General features: G+C 45.6%; 1 protein-coding gene across 6 annotated transcripts in view; it reads right to left on the bottom strand.

Moving 5' to 3' along the window:
* Anxa7 (annexin A7) overlaps nt 1-20,769 on the bottom strand; it is a 28,648-nt gene that overhangs the window by 4,162 nt on the left and 3,717 nt on the right. For 4 of the 6 annotated variants that reach the window (XM_006251626.5, XM_006251625.5, XM_063273920.1 and 1 more), the window contains 10 exons: nt 16,445-16,499; nt 14,679-14,883; nt 12,920-13,021; nt 11,250-11,314; nt 10,784-10,849; nt 6,964-7,066; nt 6,731-6,825; nt 2,748-2,861; nt 2,395-2,565; nt 65-235 (listed from right to left, as the gene is read on the bottom strand). In XM_006251626.5, coding sequence (XP_006251688.1) covers nt 65-235; nt 2,395-2,565; nt 2,748-2,861; nt 6,731-6,825; nt 6,964-7,066; nt 10,784-10,849; nt 11,250-11,314; nt 12,920-13,021; nt 14,679-14,883; nt 16,445-16,498 — 1,146 coding nt within the window. In that variant the 5' untranslated portion in view covers nt 16,499. The remainder of the gene's footprint in view (nt 1-64; nt 236-2,394; nt 2,566-2,747; nt 2,862-6,730; nt 6,826-6,963; nt 7,067-10,783; nt 10,850-11,249; nt 11,315-12,919; nt 13,022-14,678; nt 14,884-16,444; nt 16,500-20,769) is intronic. The other 2 variants (NM_130416.2, XM_006251627.5) reach the window with 1 other exon arrangement.

The raw sequence follows: 20,769 nt of genomic DNA, 5'->3' as shown, positions 1-20,769 counted from the left end.
TACAGAGTTAAGCATTCTCACATCTTAAAACAAACACCCCATCTTCAGAGGAGTTAAGACATACCCTGGAATAAGCCTCCATGGTGGCTCTCAGCTGAGGGAAGCTCCTTGTGGCGAGGATCATGTTGAAACAGGATTCGTCTGTCCCTAGCCTCCCCTCCCCAGCCTGATAGAGGCGCTGGGCATCTTCCTGGGCCATCTGGTGGTTTATACTTGGGCTCTCGTCACGGTTTCCCTGCGAGAGGAAGGCAGGAATCAGAGGTGAAATTCTTTCCCCAGTCTAGTCACTGGGATTTATCAAACGTGAATGCGCCGTCTGCCATGTAAGCCCTGCCTTTCCAAATCCCTGTTTGTTACACTTAGTTTCGGGCTTCGGAATAAACTGTCGTGCTTTAGTAAGGCTACAGTGAGGGTTTCAGAGCTCTGAGTGCTAAAGTACGAGATATCGAGGAAGAAAGTATAAACTCTCTCTCAAAGGAAAAAAAGGGTAATTCTCTTCAGCTGGGATTTGAGATCAAAGCACTCTGTAGAGACCCATTCCTATCTACCTTCAGTTACAGGACACCAGAGTCTACAGGACTATGAAAGATTTCAGACCCAAGTACACTTATTACACACACATTTGTTATGAGGGCTGAGAATACATTCAATCCCCAGGACAGAAACAAAAGGAAACAAACAATGAATTGACCATGAAGACTTGGTAAAATGACGTATGAGGGTTTGGAAGAGGGCAAGTCCTGGTGCCCATCTGAGGACCCAAACAGGAAGATGCTTCTTAAAGCTACAGGCATCTCTGGAGAAGCACTTGGCACGAGGAAGGGTACAGTCGTAGTTCAAAGGGGTAACAGGACATAACACAGAAAAACGTATTCCAAAGTGGGCTGAAGCCCAGACACCAGGCCTGCAACCTCTAGCATTTTTGCAAATGCAAATAATAAATGTATTTTAAATGTGTTCAGGGAAGGAACTTCAAATAATTCCTTGGGCTTAAGTACATAATATAGTCCCCATTTTCTTAGAAGTGACTTCTCTCTTTTCCTTCCCACCCTAGAAAGGTCCGGATGGGTCACGGACGCTGCATAAAGACAAGCCAACTGAGACTCATGCTTTGCATTCAACAGCTCTCTCTGCTGTGTCCTCCCCTCTTGCCAAACCTGACCTCCTCTTCTGCTTTGGTGTTCAAGGCAAATTCAGTTCTCTCCAGCATTTTCCTCTTCTCACTTTTGTAGCTCCCACCGTTGCACACTATCCCAGACCCACTGTATATCTTGAACACTTTCTGTAACTCTCTTTCCATGTCTCCTCAGAGCCCCTCCTCCACTTTTAGATCCCTTGAGATCCTGTCGTGTTGTTCACAAGCAGGCAGCCTGTAACTCCCGATACTTACCAGTGTGTTAGTCTTTTGTGTGTCTGTCAAACACATCAACCTTCCCTTCCTGTTTTTTTTTTTTTCTTTTTCTTTTTTTTTTCCGGAGCTGGGGACCGAACCCAGGGCCTTGCACTTGCTAGGCAAGCGCTCTACCACTGAGCTAAATCCCCAACCCCCGCTTCCTGTTTTTAATACTATTCTACATACGCTCTTGGAGTGTTTCCTGTCCCCTCTCTGCATACCTGGGGAATAATAAGGCAGATGCCAACTGCAGAGAGAATGTCTTGTGTACTGTGTAGAAGCATCACCTGTCAATCAAATGCTGATGGCCTATGAGCAAAAGGCAGGGCTAACAAGGGGGCGGGGCTTACAGGGGGTGCGGGGTGGGGGTGAGGGAGGGAGTGCTGGTAGAGATAGGAACTCTGAGGAGACAGACAGGTGAGGGAAAAGATTTGCCACCCGGACTCTGAGGAGACAGACATATGAAACTGAGGAGAGGTAAGCAGCCACGTGGCGGACATAGAATAGTTTAATGGCTTATATAAGTTATGAGCTAGTTGGGGAACAGGCGCAAGGTTACAGCCTACACATTTACTCGTAAATAGTTAAGCCTTCATTATTCGGGAACTGGGGTGCACGTGGGAAAGCTCGCAGTTACGCCAACTGCAGTACTCTCCTGTGCTCCTACCTCTGCTCCTCTGCCTTGGACACCCGCTGGCACTTTCACTGTGGCCCACATTACCTGACATGACACTGCAAAGCTGTCATGGATCTCACCTTCATCTCCACCACAGAGCCTCGGGAAGGTTCTGACTTCATGAAATCTAAGAGAAGTTATTTCCTCTTCCTTACAGAACTCAGTCTCAGTAGTAACTAGAAGCAATCTGCCCACTGCATTCTGTGTTGTTCCACAAAGATGGCAATAATCCAAGGGGCTAACACTAATAAAGAATGTTCCCTGGCGACAGGTACAAATGATGTCCCTTCACTAACGAACAGTCATTAACACTGACTTTACTCACCTGGCACATGGACACGAGGAGCCGTTCGAAATGTCCTGAGGTATCCGATCTAATGTCCCTCTCGAGCTCGCGTCCAAATTCTAATTGATAGCATCTAACAATGTCTCGGATTTCTTGATTTGTTCTTGTGCACAAAATCTCTATCAACACACGCTCTTGAGTTCCTGCTCCCTACATGAAATGAGGAGAGCAGGATTACACAGAAGCAAAGGGAGTTCTCTGACGACACCTCAGCTGTAGTTCAGACGATACAAAACAATTTTGTCTCATCCATCTGCACATGGGAACTATCAGAGCGTGTGAGGTACAGATACGAGCAATACGGACTAACCGCAGAAAATAAGACAGCATACCTGTATCGCCTTCCGCAAACTCCAGGCATCATAGTATGTAGGAGGCATGAACAGGGCAAGGATTAATTCTTCCATGTTTCCACTCAACTCTGACTTGAGATCTTTAATTAAATCCTGTTTAATGACATATGAGAAGCTTACAGGATTTCTGTATCTTATTTCACATAAATCGCTTACAAAAAATAATTTTAAAAGCTGTTTATGTGTACGGATATTTTGTCTATCTGTATGTCTATGTACACATGCCTGAAATGACAGTGCAGGCCAGAAGAGGGCACAGAAGGCCCCCGGAGGTGGAGTTACAAAGGGTAGTGAGCTGCTATGTGGGTGCAGGGAACAGAACCCGAGTCCTCTGGAAGAGCAGCCAGCGCTCTTAACCACTGGGCCACCTCCTCAACCCCTCACTTGAGTCTTTTTAGGAAAATATGCAAAAACTAAGTAGAACTGGCACTATGAAAGTTGAAATTTCAAATCTGAATGTGAAATACAAAAGAACGAGGAAATCTATTAAATTCAGTGGTGAATTCCTTGTGTCTGTAAACACTTGAACCCCTGCTGCAGAGTTCTTCTACTGTACCACACACAAAGGCACAAGGGCCGGCTAGAAAAAGAATAGGTCAAAATAACGAAATGAGGGCTGGTGAGATGCTAAGTGGGTAAGAGATACTTGCCAATGGGTTCAACCCCTGGGGTTCACATGGGGCAAGAAGAGAACTAACTCCTGACTTCCATACACATAGGATGACAAGCACACACTCATAGATAGCCACCCGCCCAAAACTAAATAAATGGATGTAAAAATACAAAATAAGCAGGTATTTACTTAGTATAAGAAACTACTTTTGGCTCTAGAAAGAAGTAGAAATCACTGTCATCTTGGTCTCACTGAGACCGCAAACATCTGAAGAGATAACACAAAGCAAACCGCACCCTAGCGCTACCTGGCTTTGTCTTGTGCGCTGTGTGTTCAGAAGCTGAGCTCTGTGCCCCTGTCCAGACGGCAGCCTAATCTTGGTGTACTGTACTAATCAATGTGCTGTAAAGCGTGCTCCCCAATGATCCCTCATTGGTTAATAAAAGGCTAGACCCCATGACTGGGCAGAGGACAGGAAGACTTGAGATCAAATTGGGGGTGGGGTGGGGGGGAGCGAAAGGATGAAGGAGAGGGAGGGAGAATGAGGAGAGGAGGAAAAAAGAGGTTACTATGAGGCAGGACAGACCATGAGCATGTCGCCAAAGAAGGTCGCAATGAGGTCACTCATGAAACAGCAAGACGCAGTTGTCAAGTAATGGGGCATTTATCTGGTTATTAATAGACTAGCTGGGTTTTAATAGTTTCAGAACCTGTTATAGCTTGTTAATAAGGTGATGTTTCTGTGTTGTTTGCTCAAAAGCTAATTGGGAAAGAGTGGGAAGAAAACCCCCAACAAAAGAACCTCGATATAGCCCTGAGGTGCTCTGAATGAGGATGGCCCAGAGGCTCACTGTATAATTGCATGCTCCATCTCAGGTGGCAGAAGGTTTGCAAAGAGTTAGTATATGAGGCCGTGTGCGTGTGGGAGGTGCTGTGGCACTGGGGGTGGGCTCTGACGTTGCAAAAGCCCACACCAGGCCTAGTGTTGCTTTCTTTCTGTCTCTGGCTTTCAGATAAGCTGTGAGCTCTCAGCCACTGCTCCAGCGCCAGGCCTACCTGCCTGCCATGTTCCCTGCCACGATAGTCACAGACTAACTCTCTGAAACCGTAGAACCTGAGTCCCCTGGAAACTCTTCCATAAGTTGCCTCGGCCTTGGTTATCTCCTCACAGCAACAACAAAGTAACTAAGACAAGTGTCGAATAGGTAACACAGAAACAAAAGCCAGGTGACTTCCAAAGTGGGCTAGGAAGCTCAAAGAAAGCTTTTAGTTCCTACCTTAAAGAGTGTAAGAAAACGAACAGGCAAAGAGAAGGAGACAGTTACTTAAGACAAGGTAGATGGGCTACACACCAAGAACAGAGGAGGCTCTCAGCAGTGCAATTATCTATAGTAGTTTTGTGTATGAAGTAGGGTCTCACTGTGTAGACAGGCTAACCCAGAACTCCTTGCTCTCTCCATCTCAGCCACTTGTGCTAGAACCATAAGTGTGCACTGCCACACCCAGCTCTTTAGAAGAAGAATCTCTTGGTTTTTAATCAGTGAAGAAACAGGGCCGAGTATGTGTCTGGCTACATTTTTTGGCATCTTGGTAGGTGGCAGGGGATATCTGGAAAGAGGAGCCTCAATTGAGACAACGCCTCCATCACACTGGCCTGGAGCTGAGTCTGGAAGGCGTACCCTTGATGCACCATTGAATGACCGACGGACGATGGCTTGCAGTCCTGGGCTGTGCATGAGGGCAAAGCAGGCAAGCTGTGGGGAGCAGGCCAGTAAGCAGCACTCCTCCATGGTCTCTATTCAGTTCCAGCCCTGCCTGCCTTCCCACAGGAAGGGGAGAACCCATTCCGGCAAGACTTAGCCATGTGCAATGTGGCTTGAACATATCCACATGCATCCATGCATCCATGCATCCATGCATCCATCCATACACACAAAGGAAGAATAAACAAATGAAGAAAAAAAGACAGCCTGGCAAGGGTATTCAGTACACAACCAAAATATACATGCACACAATAAATACAATGTATTACTACTACTACTACTACTACTACTACTACTACTACTACTACTACTACTACTATTACTACTACTGTTACTACTACTATTGCTACTGACGATGATGATGGTAGTGATGATGGTGATGTGGTGGTGATGTGGTGATGATGGTGGTGATGATGGTGGTGATGGTGATGATGAAATAAAGTGTGTCTGAACCGGGCAGAGGAAGACAGGCTGGACAAGCTGATGGACCACTTGCCTATTCTGAAGACAGTAATCAGGCTGCAGCAGATGATGTTTGGAAAGTTTAGGATTTGTGTGTAAATGAAAAAGCAGTGCTAGCCACTTCTCCCCATTATATACCTGAGGAACAATGGCATTTTTTTGCCATGAACTTTGCTACACTTGGTCATCGATTCGACAAACACTCACTAAGGAACCACTCATTACACACCCGCGGCGGAACATGAAGAGGACAACACGACATGGGTTTTGCGAAGGAAGCGCACAGGTTCTGAGAGTCGGTGGTGAGGCCAACAGTAGCACAGATTTTAAAGAATCATGGTTGGACCTCGGTGGAAGGACCAGCCAGTGCTGTCCCATTTAATGAAGGACACACGGCAGCTGATATTCGAAGCCAGATCTTGAAAAAGTTGTTTACCGTGCAAGCAGAGAGGAGAAGAGTAATAGCCCGGGAGTACAGCATGTGCTAACACAGAAGTATAAAAGACCAGTTCCACATAATTATACCCCAAGACACGCTCGGAGGGAAGAAAACGGGGAAAGGTCACCAATGGCTGAGAAGGAACAGGGACAGGGTAAGGAGCAGGTCTTGATGGGATCCTGTCTACTGTTTCCTGAAACGGTCACATAAAAGATGCATATGAGGCGGGAAGGGCGGCTGCTCGCAAGTAACAAAGGTTCTGAAGAGACACTGAACTGGAGAGTGGAGGTTTGCTGTGTACTACTGGAATGCTGAACTCTACCCAGAAGGTCTAGGCCTACGATTACAAGCTTTCGTTGCACACGCTTTGCTCCTTGATTTAAAACTGTTACACAGAATTGGCCAAAGCTATTATTTACTGGAGGGATTAGAGGTTGGTGGCTTTTGAGTTACCTGGTTGGGGGTGGCCGAAGTGAGAGGAAAGGAGGAGAGAGGAGATGGTGCCATGAGAGATGGACCCTGAGCGCATGGCCAGGAGAAACAGCAAGGATTCGGGGTACACTGCAGCCTGTGAAGTCCGTTTATCTATCCATTCCCCCACAGCATTAGTAAAAATACAGTGTCCACTCTGACACAAATTCAGACGCAGTAGACCCTGCTGTGCTAAATAAGGGGAAAAGCTTACCTTGCCATACATGGTCTTAAAAGCTGCTTTAATTTGTTGCCTCTGGTCATTGGAACGGTTAGACACGACATCCACAATCGCTTGCTCATCAGTCCCTGGAAGAATCATGGATATTTATATTAAGGATGAAACTTCTTCCAGGCACCAGATGACACCGAGGTGCTTGCCGACAAGGGACTCTGTCTGTGACAGACTTTCCTTACTGGTGTGAAAAGACAATCCATTCTCCTTACCAAACCCCTTCATTGCTTTGCGGAGAATCTCTGCATCTCTCATAGCATCGAAGTTGGAGGCTGGGCGGATTGTTCCTTGGGTGCCCTGAGTCATCGCAGCAGGCTGAGAACAACAAAAGGTGTAAAATTCAAGTAAGGACTTTGCTCGGACAGTAAGGCAACATGAAGACTTCATCCAGGTATCATCTGTGTACGAGGGCTTTAGGGCAAGGCTATGAGATGGTATCACCAGGCCTCACTTGGAACAGGCAGATCCAGCCCTCTTCCAAACACACTTGTCTCCTACCAACTGAGAGCCACACAGCAACCTTGCCTGAGATATGAGACGCGAGTCAAACTCGTGAGGTTAAAGTCACAACCTTCTTATGCCATAGCTTCCTTTTTGACAGAAAAGGGAAGACCCCTGACCAACAGGAGATGATAGTGGAGGGGAGGGAGGGGAACTGCAGTGGAGGATGTAATGTATGGGAGAAGAATAAAAAATAAAAAAGTAAAATAAGTGAAAGAAGAGCTGAGTGATAGCGTTTGATTTGAAAAAAAATAGTGTTAATGATGTAGACCGTGAGTGCCCAAGTGAATTTCACACTAGCAGTGGAAAATCTCTCTTCATTTCCCGTATGATCTATTTATTTGCCAAGATACGAAGTAAACATTTTGTATGATGGTGAGAAAAGCACGAAGTGGAAGTGCTTCATATGCTACATTAAATAAACAGAACAGGAAGGCGGGGGCTGTAGCTTAGTGGCAGCAAACTAGCAAGTCAGGGTTCAATCCCCGGGCCATACAAAAGACGGAGAAGCAAATCACAATAGAATATTTTGCAAGCACAAATCTACATGGCTATAAAAATTCATTTTCAGAGTAATTAACAAGTTTACACAGGAATTATGTATGTGCTAAAAATTAGAGGGCAAAGGAATGCCGAGAGCCAAGACATTTGCACAGTTTGCAACGTTACTGGGTAGACCCAGTTACTGGTGTCAGGGAACTAGTGGTGGAACGAGCCAAGAGTAAATGCCTTCAGACATGGTGTGCTGGGGAAACTCACTTCTGATGGACTCCTGCCAAAATAGCCTGACCGGAATTTAAACACGGGGAAAGATCGGACACATCCAAACTGAGACATATTTGTAGTACTCTTCAAAGTGCACAGGTCATAAACGAAGAAGACTGAGGACCTTTCAAAGAGGGCTCAAGAGACAGGACAGTAATTCAGTGTTCCATTCTGGGTTTCGTCTTGAGCCAGAAGGACTATACTGGAACACTTAGGGGAATTCGAAAAGGGTCTAAGGGAATAGTGCTACACTAATTTAACTTTTTGATTCTGATCATCACACTGCGTTTTTGTTGGAAGATAGCATTTGGAGAATCTAGAAAGTCTGTGTAGTCTGGCTGCAATTTTGTTTGTAAGCCTGACTTTAAAAATCAAAAGTTTCCATGCAATGTTGTATATCTGCAAGCACGTCTGTTTGCCTGTCTGTGTTCTAAGGATGAACTAGGGTGCGGCACATGCCTGGCACTACCACTAACAGCATCTCAGGAACCAACTGCTCTCTTAAAATGCTCAGGCCAAGGCTTAAAAGGGGTGTGATGAAGACGACACTTGTAACATGGTTTTGTCTGTTTGCTTTTAGATGTAGTGTGTTTTATTTAACCTACCATCTCCAATGTAGTCAACATAATTTCAAATTATAAACAGATTCCCTACCATGTTAAGAAAGACATAGAGGCAGGAGGATCTCTGTGAGTTCGAGGCCCAGCCTGACATTTATACTGAGTTCCAGGATAGCCAGGGATACACAGTAAGATACTGTCTCAAAAAACTAAAATTTAAATTTAAAACTTAAATTTCTTAATTAAAAAAAAAAAAAAAAAAAAAGAGAGGGCGGAGAGACGGCTCAACGACAGGAGGACTTGATGCTCTTACAGAGAAGCCCGTTCAGTTTCCAACATACTCACTCGGCCATCTGCCTGTAACCACTTCAGTCCCAGAGAATCTGACCCTCCTCTGACCTCTGCAGGCACCAGGCACGTACATGGGGGCCATATACACCCACAGCCAAACTCTCACACATTAAATAAAGTAAATAGATCTTAAAACAAAGAACAAAACCTCCCCAACACTTGTTAAGAGACAAAAAAAAAAAAAAAAAAAAAAAAAAAAGAGAGAGAATGGAATGTGAACAAGTCAGTAGCTGCAAGAGGAAAAGCCTCCCCACGGTGCTGGGAACTGAATCCAGGCTCTGTGCAAGACAGGAAGGAGATTCTACTGAGGCAAGCTCACCAGCTCCAAGGAAATGCTGTGACTGTTAGCAATTCCTCCCACTCATATACATTATCGCCGTAATATTGTTTTATTAAAAAGGCTTAGCAGTTACTCCCCACTAATGTCTAAGCCAGAAATGCAAACGGAGAACAAATATTTCCATAGTGGTTTTAAGGAAAAATTAAAATTATTCTATTTGTGATACATACTGCAGTACAAAAAGGTATTTCCAACATATTCTTCATACGTAAACCTCCACCAGGAACTAAAAAGAGGCCCGAGACTGAAGAGAGAACAAAGCCTTTTTCACTCTGATGAAAGGTGGGCAGTGGGGCACAGCAAACAGGCTTGGGGTGAGGAGGGGGGCAGAATCAACCCGAAGAAGTGTGTGTGACAAGCCCATCTGTTACTCTGTAAGTGAACGCCAAAATCCCTCAGTGTAGCAGGAGGCTTGAATAACGAGGCCTTAGAGGAAGGTGTTGGGAGAAGCAGAAGATAACAGAAGCTATGAGGTACGAAAGCAGAAAAGAGAGGGTAATATGGGAGAAGGAAAGGGGTCCTCAGGAGAGAGACAGGGGAAGGGGAGAACATGTAAGACGTAACACACACACGGGCACATGTGTGTGCACATATATTATTTATAAAGATTACACTGAAGCCCATTGCCTCCCATGCTAATTTAAAAATTAATGATTAAGAGGCCAGCAAGCTAAAGGGCTCATTGGGTAAAAGTGCTTGTTGCTAAGCACCTGAGTTCACTCCTGGGGACTCACGCTGTAGAAAGAGAGAACCAATTTCTGCAGGATCTCCTCTGACCTCCACATATACTATGGCAGCTGTGTTCACACATGTGCATGCACATAGGAACACATACATGAACATATACAGGAACACGCGCACAACATGCTTACATTACAATCAAAATTCTCTTTCACAATTAAGGTAACTACAGATTTGGGTTCAAAGCAATCTACTGTGGTTTTAGAAGAGCCTCTCTACGGTTCTGCTAGTCAGAAGAACTGTGTGTTAGGACTGTCTAGGCTCCGCCCCAGTTACCTGGCAATGGCCAGGTGTGCCTGACCCAATCCGCTCTCTCTTCCCTTCTTGCTCTCGCTCACACAGAAGTAATTTTAAAAGTCAAGATAAAGGGAAGCATCCAAGATTAGCAATCTTGTTCTTGTAATTTGCATAGGACATAAAAGAACAGAGGAATTTATAAGATAGAATGAAGTTGGAGACCTATCTAGAGAGGTAGGGAGAGGATTTTCAATATGGGAAACCTTAGAGGGCATTTGAGAAGTTAGTTCAGCAAACTTAATTAGCTACCATGTTTAAAGTTCTGCCAAGCATTGAGGGGAAACAAAGATACAACCGGAGTAAACATAACACTAGAAATCAGGAGCGAGGCCAGACATGGCGGTCCACACCTCAAGAGGTAGAGGCAGGGGATCGAGGCCAGCCTGGTCTACACACTGAGTTCCAGGAACAAATGCTGGCATACATGGATGAGCTAGGATTAGTATTAGGATTAGGATCAGTAAGCAGTCTACTCACATCACTGCTATAATCCAAAGAAACAGGGGAGAAAGCAGGATAGGAAGAGAAGGACTCTGTGTCAATCTGAAAGAAGAATGGAAAAGTTATAAAGGGCAGAGCAGAAGAGAAAACTGCCTTCACAGTCTGAGACACACTGACCTCAAACCTAAGGCCACGGCTGTAATTACTGAGGGCAGAGACGCTACGCAGGCATGCATGCACCCTCTAGGACGGAGGGACAGCACTGTCACCTATGAGAAGGATGGAGGTTGCTCTTACCAAATGTATCAGACGCTATGTAAAGCAGATGGGCCAAAGACCACACGGTCCATCAAGAGCAAAGTTTATGTCTCCCATTAGTGTGACAGATCATTTCCTCTGCTTCGCAAGAGTGGCACCATCCCTCGGCACTGAGTCCCAGGTACCCACACTGAATTTAAAGGGTAGAAGTAAGATGTGCACAAGGAGACAGAAGCAAAAGTACCTGGCCAGGGTAGGGAGACTGTCCTCCGGGGTACTGAGACGGCATCTGCCCTCCAGGAAAGCCACCTGTGTGTTGAAACAAAAACACAAGAGCACTCTAAGGTAGGGAACAGTGGGTTTCCGTACGTCGTTCTGCATATGTGGTCTTTGTTCTTTGTTTACATCTGTGCCCCTCCAAACAACCACACTTTGCTTTGAGGTCATATACACTGCTCCCTTTCATTCTTCCACCGTGCCTCTAAACCTCTTCTTCAGACTCAGTGGCTTGCACTGTTAATCCCAGACACTCCCTGGCTGCCTTTGACCAACCAAAGGAATCTGCATTCTACAAAAAATGTTCCAGGACAGCATGGGTTACAGAGTGAGACCCTGCTTCAACACAAGTAGAGAAATAAAACTTTTCCCAATCCCATAATCTTCACAGGACGATCTTTTTTATTTTTCAATTTTTTTTATAAATGTAACTTAATATTTATTTTCATGTTTTGTGTATGAGTGTTTTGATTACATGTACGTGTGTCCGTGCACCACATGGGTGCTTTCTGCCAACAGAGGCCAGAACAGGTCTCCTATATGACTGCTGGGAATTGAACTTGAGTCTTCTTTTTTTTTTTTTTTTTTTTGGTTCTTTTTTTCGGAGCTGGGGACCGAACCCAGGGCCTTGCGCTTCCTAGGCAAGCGCTCTACCACTGAGCTAAATCCCCAACCCCTTGAGTCCTCTTTTAAGAGCAGTCAGTGTTCTTAACCCGCTAAGCCATCTCTCCAGCCCCAATCTTTTTTTTTTTTTTCTTTTTTTTTTGGAGCTGGGGACCGAACCCAGAACCTTGCGCTTGCTAGGCAAGCGCTCTACCACTGAGCTAAATCCCCAAGCCCCAGCCCCAATCTTTTAAATATTGATTTATTAAATGAAAAAATCAAGTTAGGTCTAATACATCTCTTAATAAGATCCTAACAAATAGTATATACCTATAACAGACTTTAAGATTTATTTATTTTATATATGAATACACTGTCGCTGTCTTCAGATACACCAAAAGAGGGCATCAGATCCCATTACAGATGGTTGTGAGCCACCATGTGGTTGCTGGGATTTGAACTCAGGACCTCTGGAAGAGCAGTCAGTGCTCTTAACCTCTGAGCCATCTCTCTAGCCCTTATAACAAACTTTTTTTAAAATTATATATGCGAGTGTATAGACGCCTGTAGAGGCCAGATGTGTAGGGTCCCCCGGGGACTGGAGTTAGAGGTGGCTGGAAGCTGCCTGCCGTCGTCATCGTCAGGCAAACTGAGGTCCCCTACAAGAACAGTGCACCCTTTCAACTGCTGAGCCCTTGACTTAGCTCCTCCGTATCCTAAAACAAAAGAAAACCTTGAACTAAGCTCAATTCTGATTCCATCTGAAATCTGTCAGGATAGAGTTCTGGGGGTGGTTCCTAGTTTTAGACTCTAGGACAGACTAGCTAATAGAAAAAATTATTATATTATTATTATTACTATTATCATCTCCATTTTACTGATTATGATCTCATATCAAATTGAGACTACATCCTTAAGATTATTTCCAGACTTGTATAAACATTCCCTGAAGACGTTCTCAATACTATCTAAGTCTTCTGGACAATGAAAAGCTCACAGGATCATCACAATCTCTCTCTGGACAGCTGGACACACCTGGGACTGGAACCTGGGCTGGTCCACCGCCGTAAGACTGTGCAGGTGGCTGTGGATAGCCAGAAAAGCCTGCCCCACCAGGTGGGGCCCCAAAGCCTTGACCTGCAGAGATTAGAAAAACAACATCTCAATAAGCCATGCTGAAGAGCCATTCGTAGTAACCTCAGCACCCAGGACTGCTATGAGCCAGTGGCTAGCCTGAGCTACGAAGTGAGCTCCAAGCCACCCTGGAATGCAGGCTGAAAACTTGTCTCAAAACACAAGCCTTGTAATGCAGAGAAAAATCTAAGAAAAATGTCGAATGTTATCAGAGGAAACGTGTCAGTCATGCTGTAACAGTCACCCCATGTGTGTATTCAACTCGTCATCGACTCCCAGCACACTGGGAATTATGGTTGAGGGTCAGTGAGCCGCTCAGTAGGGAAAAGCACTTGCTGCCAAGCCTGACCACCTGAAGTGATCCCCAGAACCCAAATGGTGGAAGAGCGGAACTGATTCTCACATACACAAACACACCACGGCACTCCTGGACACACACACACACACACACACACACACACACACACACACACACACTTTAGTATGACTGGGCCTAGTGGAGCCTGCCTTTGATCCCCGTACTTGGGAGGCAGAGGCAGGTGGACCTCTAAGTTCTGGACCAGGCTGGACTACAGAGTGAGCTCCAGCACTGAGCACTGCCAAGATACACAGAGAAGTCCTGTTTTAAATAAACCGAAAGTTTTAGTACATTTAACTTCTTTAGTAGCTCTGGTAACAATATAAATCACTATGGTGAGTTTAAAAAAAAAAAACTTTCTAAAATTAGATTTGTTCCTTTCGTTTTGTGGGTCAGTGTTCTGCCTGTGTGTATGTATGTGCATGTGTGGTGCCCTCAGAGTCAGAAGGAAGCAGCGTATTCCCTGGAAATGGAGTTGTGGATGTCTGGTAAACCTCCATATGGGTGCTGGGGATGCCAGGCCCTCTGCAGGAGCGGCAAGTGCTCTCACTGTCCAGCCGTCTTTCTAGCCCCTGCAATGTCTTCCTTAAGTCTTTGGATTAAGTGGCCTAAAAGGTAACATGCCATGCTATTTAAAGTTTCTCTTGTCTATGTTTTTAAGTTAGTTATTCTATGTGTACATGTGCTCTCAGCATAGCAATGCATTAAATTCATGCGATGCTCTGGGAGGCTGAGAGAGGGTGTCAGAGCCTCTGCAGATAGTGGTGCGGACAGCTGTGAGCCGCTAGGAACCTAAGCCTGGTCCTATGGAAGTGCAGTCAGTGCTGTACCCGCTAAGGCCATCTCTCCAGCACAGACATTCTCAACCTGTGGATCGAGACTCCACTGGCAAACCTCCATCACCAAAAATAGTTGTATTACAATTCCTAACTGTAGCAAAATTATAGTTATGGAGTAGCAACAAAAATAATTTATGGCTTTGGAGGGCGGGGGTCAGCACAACACAAGGAACTAACTGTATTAAAGACAGCAGCCTTGGGAAGGCTGAGAAGCACTGCTCAGTACCTCTCTATCAGGTAAGATTAATGATAATCAAGTAGGATATTAAGAACTTTACAATTCCTGAGCAAAGTTTTTAGTCTCCCAGCTCTCCTAACCTCTATGAACCTCCAGCACCCTAGCTCACTACCCACGTTTTAGCCCTCCCTGGTTAACTTAGAGTAAGTGTGAACTCTCACTATACAGGGGATAATGAAGAAGGTAAGAAAGTAAGGAAGGGATAAACCTCAAGTCATAACTTACCTCCAGGATAGGATGGAGGACCCCCTGGATTTAGGGTTCCAGGATAGCCCCCAGGGGCTGGATAACCTCCAGGTGAGGGGTAGCCTCCAGCTCCTGGGTAGCCACCACTTGGAGCTGGTGGGTAAGCACCTCCTCCCATTGGTGGAAAGCCACTAGGGTACGGATACTGACCCGAAGTGGGGAAAGAGGACTCCTGACCTGCAGGCTGGAAAAGTAAGAAACAGACAGAATCAGAGAATTATAGGACCCATTTAAAAAAAAAAATTCAGGTATATCCCTCCCCCCAGGTCCTTCCCCCCCAAATCTTAAAAAAAGTCCACAACTTGGCATCTCTGGTTATCTTATTAACTTTAACAATCCTACTCCACTTTGTCAGGATTTTTTCCCCAGAACTCAGTTAAAATCAATTCTATATGGTGTGGACAAGAGCGGTCCATTTCTCTACAGGAACCAGAACCAGCCCGTGAGTTCTCTCCCCGCTTTCCCCTTCTCTCTCTGCATGGCCTTGCTCCACAGCCTGGCTCCCCTCTAACTTCTGCTCCTCTTGCCTCCAGCTCCGGGTGCCGTGATTACTGGCCTGTGCTATCACACCTGTTCTCATCCAATCCCAACTTCTCAGGGACAATGAACCAAGATGACAAACCCCCTCCCTGTGTGGCATCGACCCTCTATTCTATCCTAGGAAGAATCAGCAGTAGAAGAACCTGGGAGCCCAGAATGCTGCACACAGCGATGCTTCCCCTCCACACTACTCAACAGTCCATGGCTGACCTCCAGGAGACTCGAAGCAAGCAAAATTAAAATGTTATTATTGCATTATATCACAGAGATGTTGGGGTTGTCTATTTCAGCGAGGACTAAAATGATTGCCACAGTCCCACTTCATATGCAGGGACTGGAGAATGTATTCATCCTCCTTCAAAATCTATATAGTTAGCTTGTGTGCCTACAGACACACTATTATACCTGGAGAGGCCCTTCTTTATTCTCCCCAGGATAGAGTGATAGTATGATAACATACCTTTCAGTAGCGTCGGCCATGAACGCAGGCCCCAGAACAGTGCCGCTATCACTGGGTCAGGTGCTCTGATCTGTAAATCTACCTGAGCCACGCTTTACTTAGCACGTGCTTGTGTGTTTGTTTCCAGAGCTGGCACATGTGAGGCAAGCGTGCTACACTCGATGAGTAAACCTAGCCTACTTGGTTATTTTAGCCCTCCCAACACAAAGGTTGACCAGTGATTCCTGGGGTGGAGTTTGTATACGTATATGTTGTATTGGCTTAGAAAGTAATTAGCATTTTTTAAAACCTAACTTTCGAGTTTTAAAAACACCGCTTGAGCCATGCGTGGCTGTGTATATTTTTAAATCCCAGCGCTCCAGAGAAGAGAGGCACGAGGTTCTCTTGAGTTTCGGATCGACGTGGCCTACATATAAATTCTAGGTCAGCTGGGACTACACAGTGAGACCTTTTCTCAGAAGATAAAAACAATAAAACTGTGAGCCAGTTCACGTGAAATACGGGTTTCTGTCTTTACTTAACCTACGCTAGCAGCATTGGGTGTGCCTCCCTGCACGGCCACACTGGACTAGAGCTGAGCCGTCCATATATGACGCATAAATGACACACCCTATTATTTCCAGACAGCGCTGATTTATAGCCCTGGACACGAGTTCATGACTCTTGCTCTAGGGCACAGGGTACTTCTACATAACAACCGTATGGTTGATGTAAGTGACTTTAGTACTTTGATAGCAATACTTACAGGATATCCAGGGAAAGGTGGGTAGCCTGTCGGGGGGTAGCCTGGGTATGACATTCTGTAACAACAACAACAAGTCCTTTGTAATTTTTTTGTATACCTTGAGGCCTTTGAAGATATTAATACACATACGCACAGTATAATGGTGGACATTGAATGTGGTTAACGAGGCCAAAGATGATGTATGATGGTTTGTACATGCTCTGCCCAGGGAGTGGCACTACTAGGAGGTGTGGCCTTGTTGGAGTGGGCTTTAAGACCGTCATTCTAGCTGCCTGGAAGTCAGTCTTCTGCTAGCAGCCTTCAGATGAAGATGTAGAACTCTCAGCTCTGCCACACCAAGCCTGTCTGGATGCTGCCACGTTCTTGCCTTGATGATAATGGACTGAACCTCTGAACCTGTGTAAGCCAGCCCCAGTTAAATGCTGTCTTTATAAGAGTTGCCTTGGTCATGGTGCCTGTTCACAGCAGTAAAACCCTAACTGAGATGGATGGTTCAAGCGGATTAAGACTACTTGCTTAGAAATCTGATAACCTGAGTTCAATACCTCAGATATACATGGTGGGCAGAAAGAATGACTGCTGCATGTTGTCCTCTGACCTCTGTACGGCCCCCAACTGCAGCCTGGTGAAGGGCTTACTGTGGAATTTGAGTACCCTGAGTTCAACCCCCAGTATCGTGTAATAAGCCAGATGTGGTGGTAGACCCTCTAATCCAGTAACTGAGGAGCTGGAGATATGCAAATCCTCAGGGCTCACTGGCCTGGGCTCATCCGTAAGCCTCAGATCTGTTCGAGAAGCCCTCATGAGCAAGGTTGGCCTAAAACACTATTACGGAGAATAAGTGAGTGGCTGAGGTGAACTCAAGGTTCTAAGAAGTGCCGGACGCAGACTGGCCAGAAAGCAGGACGACGACAAATACAAGGGACAGGGTGGGATGTAACTGTGATGGGTGGTCGCCAAAATAAAAACGAGAGATTGAGGTAGAAGACCAGGGCTACAGATGCAGTCGGGCACAGGAACGTCAGACATAGGAGCTCACGCCTATATTCCCTGGGCACGGAAGCCCTGAGATTTATGCCCTGAACCTTGAGGAAATCAAAAGGCAGTTGGAGTTGTCAAGTCTGGTGTGGAATTACATGCTCACACTACCAGAGCACATCCGTCCCTTAGCTGTCAACAGTCACTACTTAAACGAACCAATACTCTATTGCAGGATGTAACCTGGTAGTTTTATCCATCTGTGGGGGCGACTCTCCTATTCTTCATTTCCATTTCCATGCTGTGTCCTCGCAGCAGGTCTCGCCACACACAATGGCTACTGCGTGCTAAGATTACCTTCCATTTATACTATAGCTATCTACCTCCGCTTTCCAATTTCCCTGGACATCATCACTAGCTGTCCTTTCCACAATGGTTTCTTGCTGAAGTATGGAGTTAAAAACTCGCTGGCAGGGGCTGGGGATTTAGCTCAGTGGTAGAGCGCTTGCCTAGGAAGCGCAAGGCCCTGGGTTCGGTCCCCAGCTCCGAAAAAAAGAACCAAAAAAAAAAAAAAAAAAAAAAAAAAAAAAAAAAAAAAACACCTCGCTGGCAGTGTTGCAAAGGTAGGACCTGCCTAGTCCTAGATTCAGACCCCATTACAAACAGGAAGAAAAGATTACTGGTCAAACATTCCAGTCCCCTTGGTAATGACTCCAATTATAGTCGACAATTCTTTCTCTAATTTAAGATTGGTTTCTATGTGTATCCGTGTATAGCACATACTTGCCAGGGCAACTAAAGTTGCCTCTGGAACTAAAGCTAATTTCGGACAGTTGTGAGCTCTCATAGGAGTGCCGGGAACTAACTCCAGGCCCTCTGGACGAGCAGCCAGTGCTCTTCAGTACTGAGTCCTGTCTCCAGCCCCATCGCCCAGGCATCCTTCCTTCATCTCTGATCCACTCTGACTGACTTGGCCCTCGAGCCTGTGATCATCCCTTCCTTTCTTTACACAATACCATCAACAGAAAGTGAGGTTCTCACGTTTTACACAGGTAAATCTCCCAGAAGTCCACACTGAACTAGGAGTTCTAGGTTGGGAACTAAGAGTCCGTCCCACCACTGCCCCTTTCTGGAAGGGGTCTCACCCCATAGCCCAGGTAAGCTGGAACTCCTAGGTAGATGAGGCTGGCCCTGAATATGAAACCACTCCCCCAGCTTGCTGAGTCTGCAGGCTACTGTTCCCATACCATTCTGTGGAGGTGAGAGGGCAACTTGAGGGAGTGGTTTTTCTCCTTGCATTGTGTGGGTTCTGGGGATTAAATTCGCCCTGTCAGGCTTGGGAGCACACACACTGGGTTGGCTATTCCTTTACCAGTTTGACACACGCTCAGGAATCATCTGAGAAGAGGGGACCTCAACTGAGACAGTGCCCCCATCGGACTTGTCTCTAGGCAAACTGTGGGGCACTCCCTTGACTGATGACTGCCGTGGACGGGCCACTATGGGCAGTGTCATCCGTGGGCAGGTGGTACTGGGTTGTGTGAAAAAGCAAACTGAGCAAGCCAGGAGGAACAAGCAGGAAGTAGTGCCCCTCCTCTGTGGCCTCTACTTCAACTCCTGCTTTCAGGTTCCTTTGTGGAACTGCTGCCCTGACCTCCTGGAAGTACAAGACAAGCAAACCCAGTCCCCTCCAAGTTTCTTTTGGTCAGGATCTTTATCACGGCAGTAGGAACCGAACCAGGACACACCTTTAGTCCCCGAGCTATCTCATCAGCCCAGGAGTCTGTATTTCTAACAAGACTTCTGAGTTAATGTTGATTATATTCTGGTACCAGAGCATTTTTGGCATTTCTGGAGATAATTTCTAATTTGAATGATTTAAAAGGTGTGTTTCTCCTCAATGTAGACATAAATGGTTTGTATTTCTTTGACCTCAAGACAGCAAACAAGCAGAGGTGCAGGCCAGCGGGGTAACATGCATGTGCATAGGGCCTGCTTCGGTTCCCCAACAGCAAAAGATAACAAATCTGACTAAATTCAATCCTTAGGAAACGTCACTCATTAAACTAAGCAGTGGTCTGGGAGCTGATTCAGAAAAATGTATGTAACCTTTTGTGTGCCAATTCAAGATGATTATACTTTGGTATTTTTGGCATTTCTGAAAATATTTTCTATTTTGATTAATTTAAAATGTGTTACTGTGTTGTTACAGTGCCCCTTGGCAGAACCATAGGCAAGAAGCTATGATACGCAATATCAATGCTTTACATCATTAAGATAAAGTAAGGCTGGGGAAATGGCTGTAGACTGCTTGCCATACACGACAAGAATCTGAGCTCCCAGTATCCTTGTAAAATGCCAGGTGTGACAGACAGCACAGTATGTAGCCACAGTGCTAGGGGGCGGGAAGATGAGGTGGAGGTGGAGTCCCGTAAGCTCCATGGCCAGTCTGAGCAATCAGTGAGAGTACCAGCTTCCATGAAAAGCACTGACTCCAAAATTAAGGTGGAAAAAAACAGAGAAGGGTTATTTGATGTCTGCTTCTGGCTTCTACATGTGCATACCAGCACGCCCATGTATGCAGAAGCATGAACACACACACACACACACACACACAGTAAGATAATAAGAAAATTGACTCAGTCTGGTCTCAATTACTTGAAAGCCAAAGACCTGTGCCTCAGAGAAGAGCGGGGCTAAATTCTTCCCCTTTGTTGGTCTTCTCTGTTCTTGACTGCCATCAGGAGCTAAGGGCAAGATTGCAGCTTCTAAAGGGCAGTCAGAGGACCACATGAAAGAGATCAGGATCAAAAGGGGAAATCTGAAAATAATTTGTGAAATAATGCTTAGAGTCACAAAAAGGCTGACACTGTAGCTCAGAGGTAAGTGGGAGGGAGAGCAGCTGACTGGGGAGGAGACTCAGTGTGTAAAGTGCTTGCTACAGAAGTCTGAAGATCTGAATTCAGATCCCCAGAAGGTGGGGAAGGCAGCTCAAATCTCTAATTCCAGCACGCCTACAGTGAGGTGGAAGGCAAGTTTCCAGGCCAGCTAGCCTGGTGTATGGGATAGGTAGCAAGAGACCCACACCCAAGACTTTCCTCTGACCTCCATATTCACACTGTGGCATGTGCACCCAGCACACACATGCATATACATACACAGATAAACACATGAATCACTCCAATGACAAAGTTCTATTTCTATATTTTAACTACTGTATTAAATCTTAAACCTTTAAGGGCCTAGAGGACTTATACCAAGACTTTTAAAACAAAACAAAAATAAATAAAGCAAAGACTTTCTAGGTATTAGCATATGAAAAACTGAAACAATTTCAGAGCCCCTTG

The sequence above is a fragment of the Rattus norvegicus genome, chromosome 15 (assembly GCF_036323735.1).
Source record: "Rattus norvegicus strain BN/NHsdMcwi chromosome 15, GRCr8, whole genome shotgun sequence".
Classification (NCBI taxonomy): Eukaryota; Metazoa; Chordata; class Mammalia; order Rodentia; family Muridae; genus Rattus; species Rattus norvegicus.
Note: the sequence above shows the minus strand (reverse complement) of the source record. Positions and strands in the feature narration are given on the sequence as shown.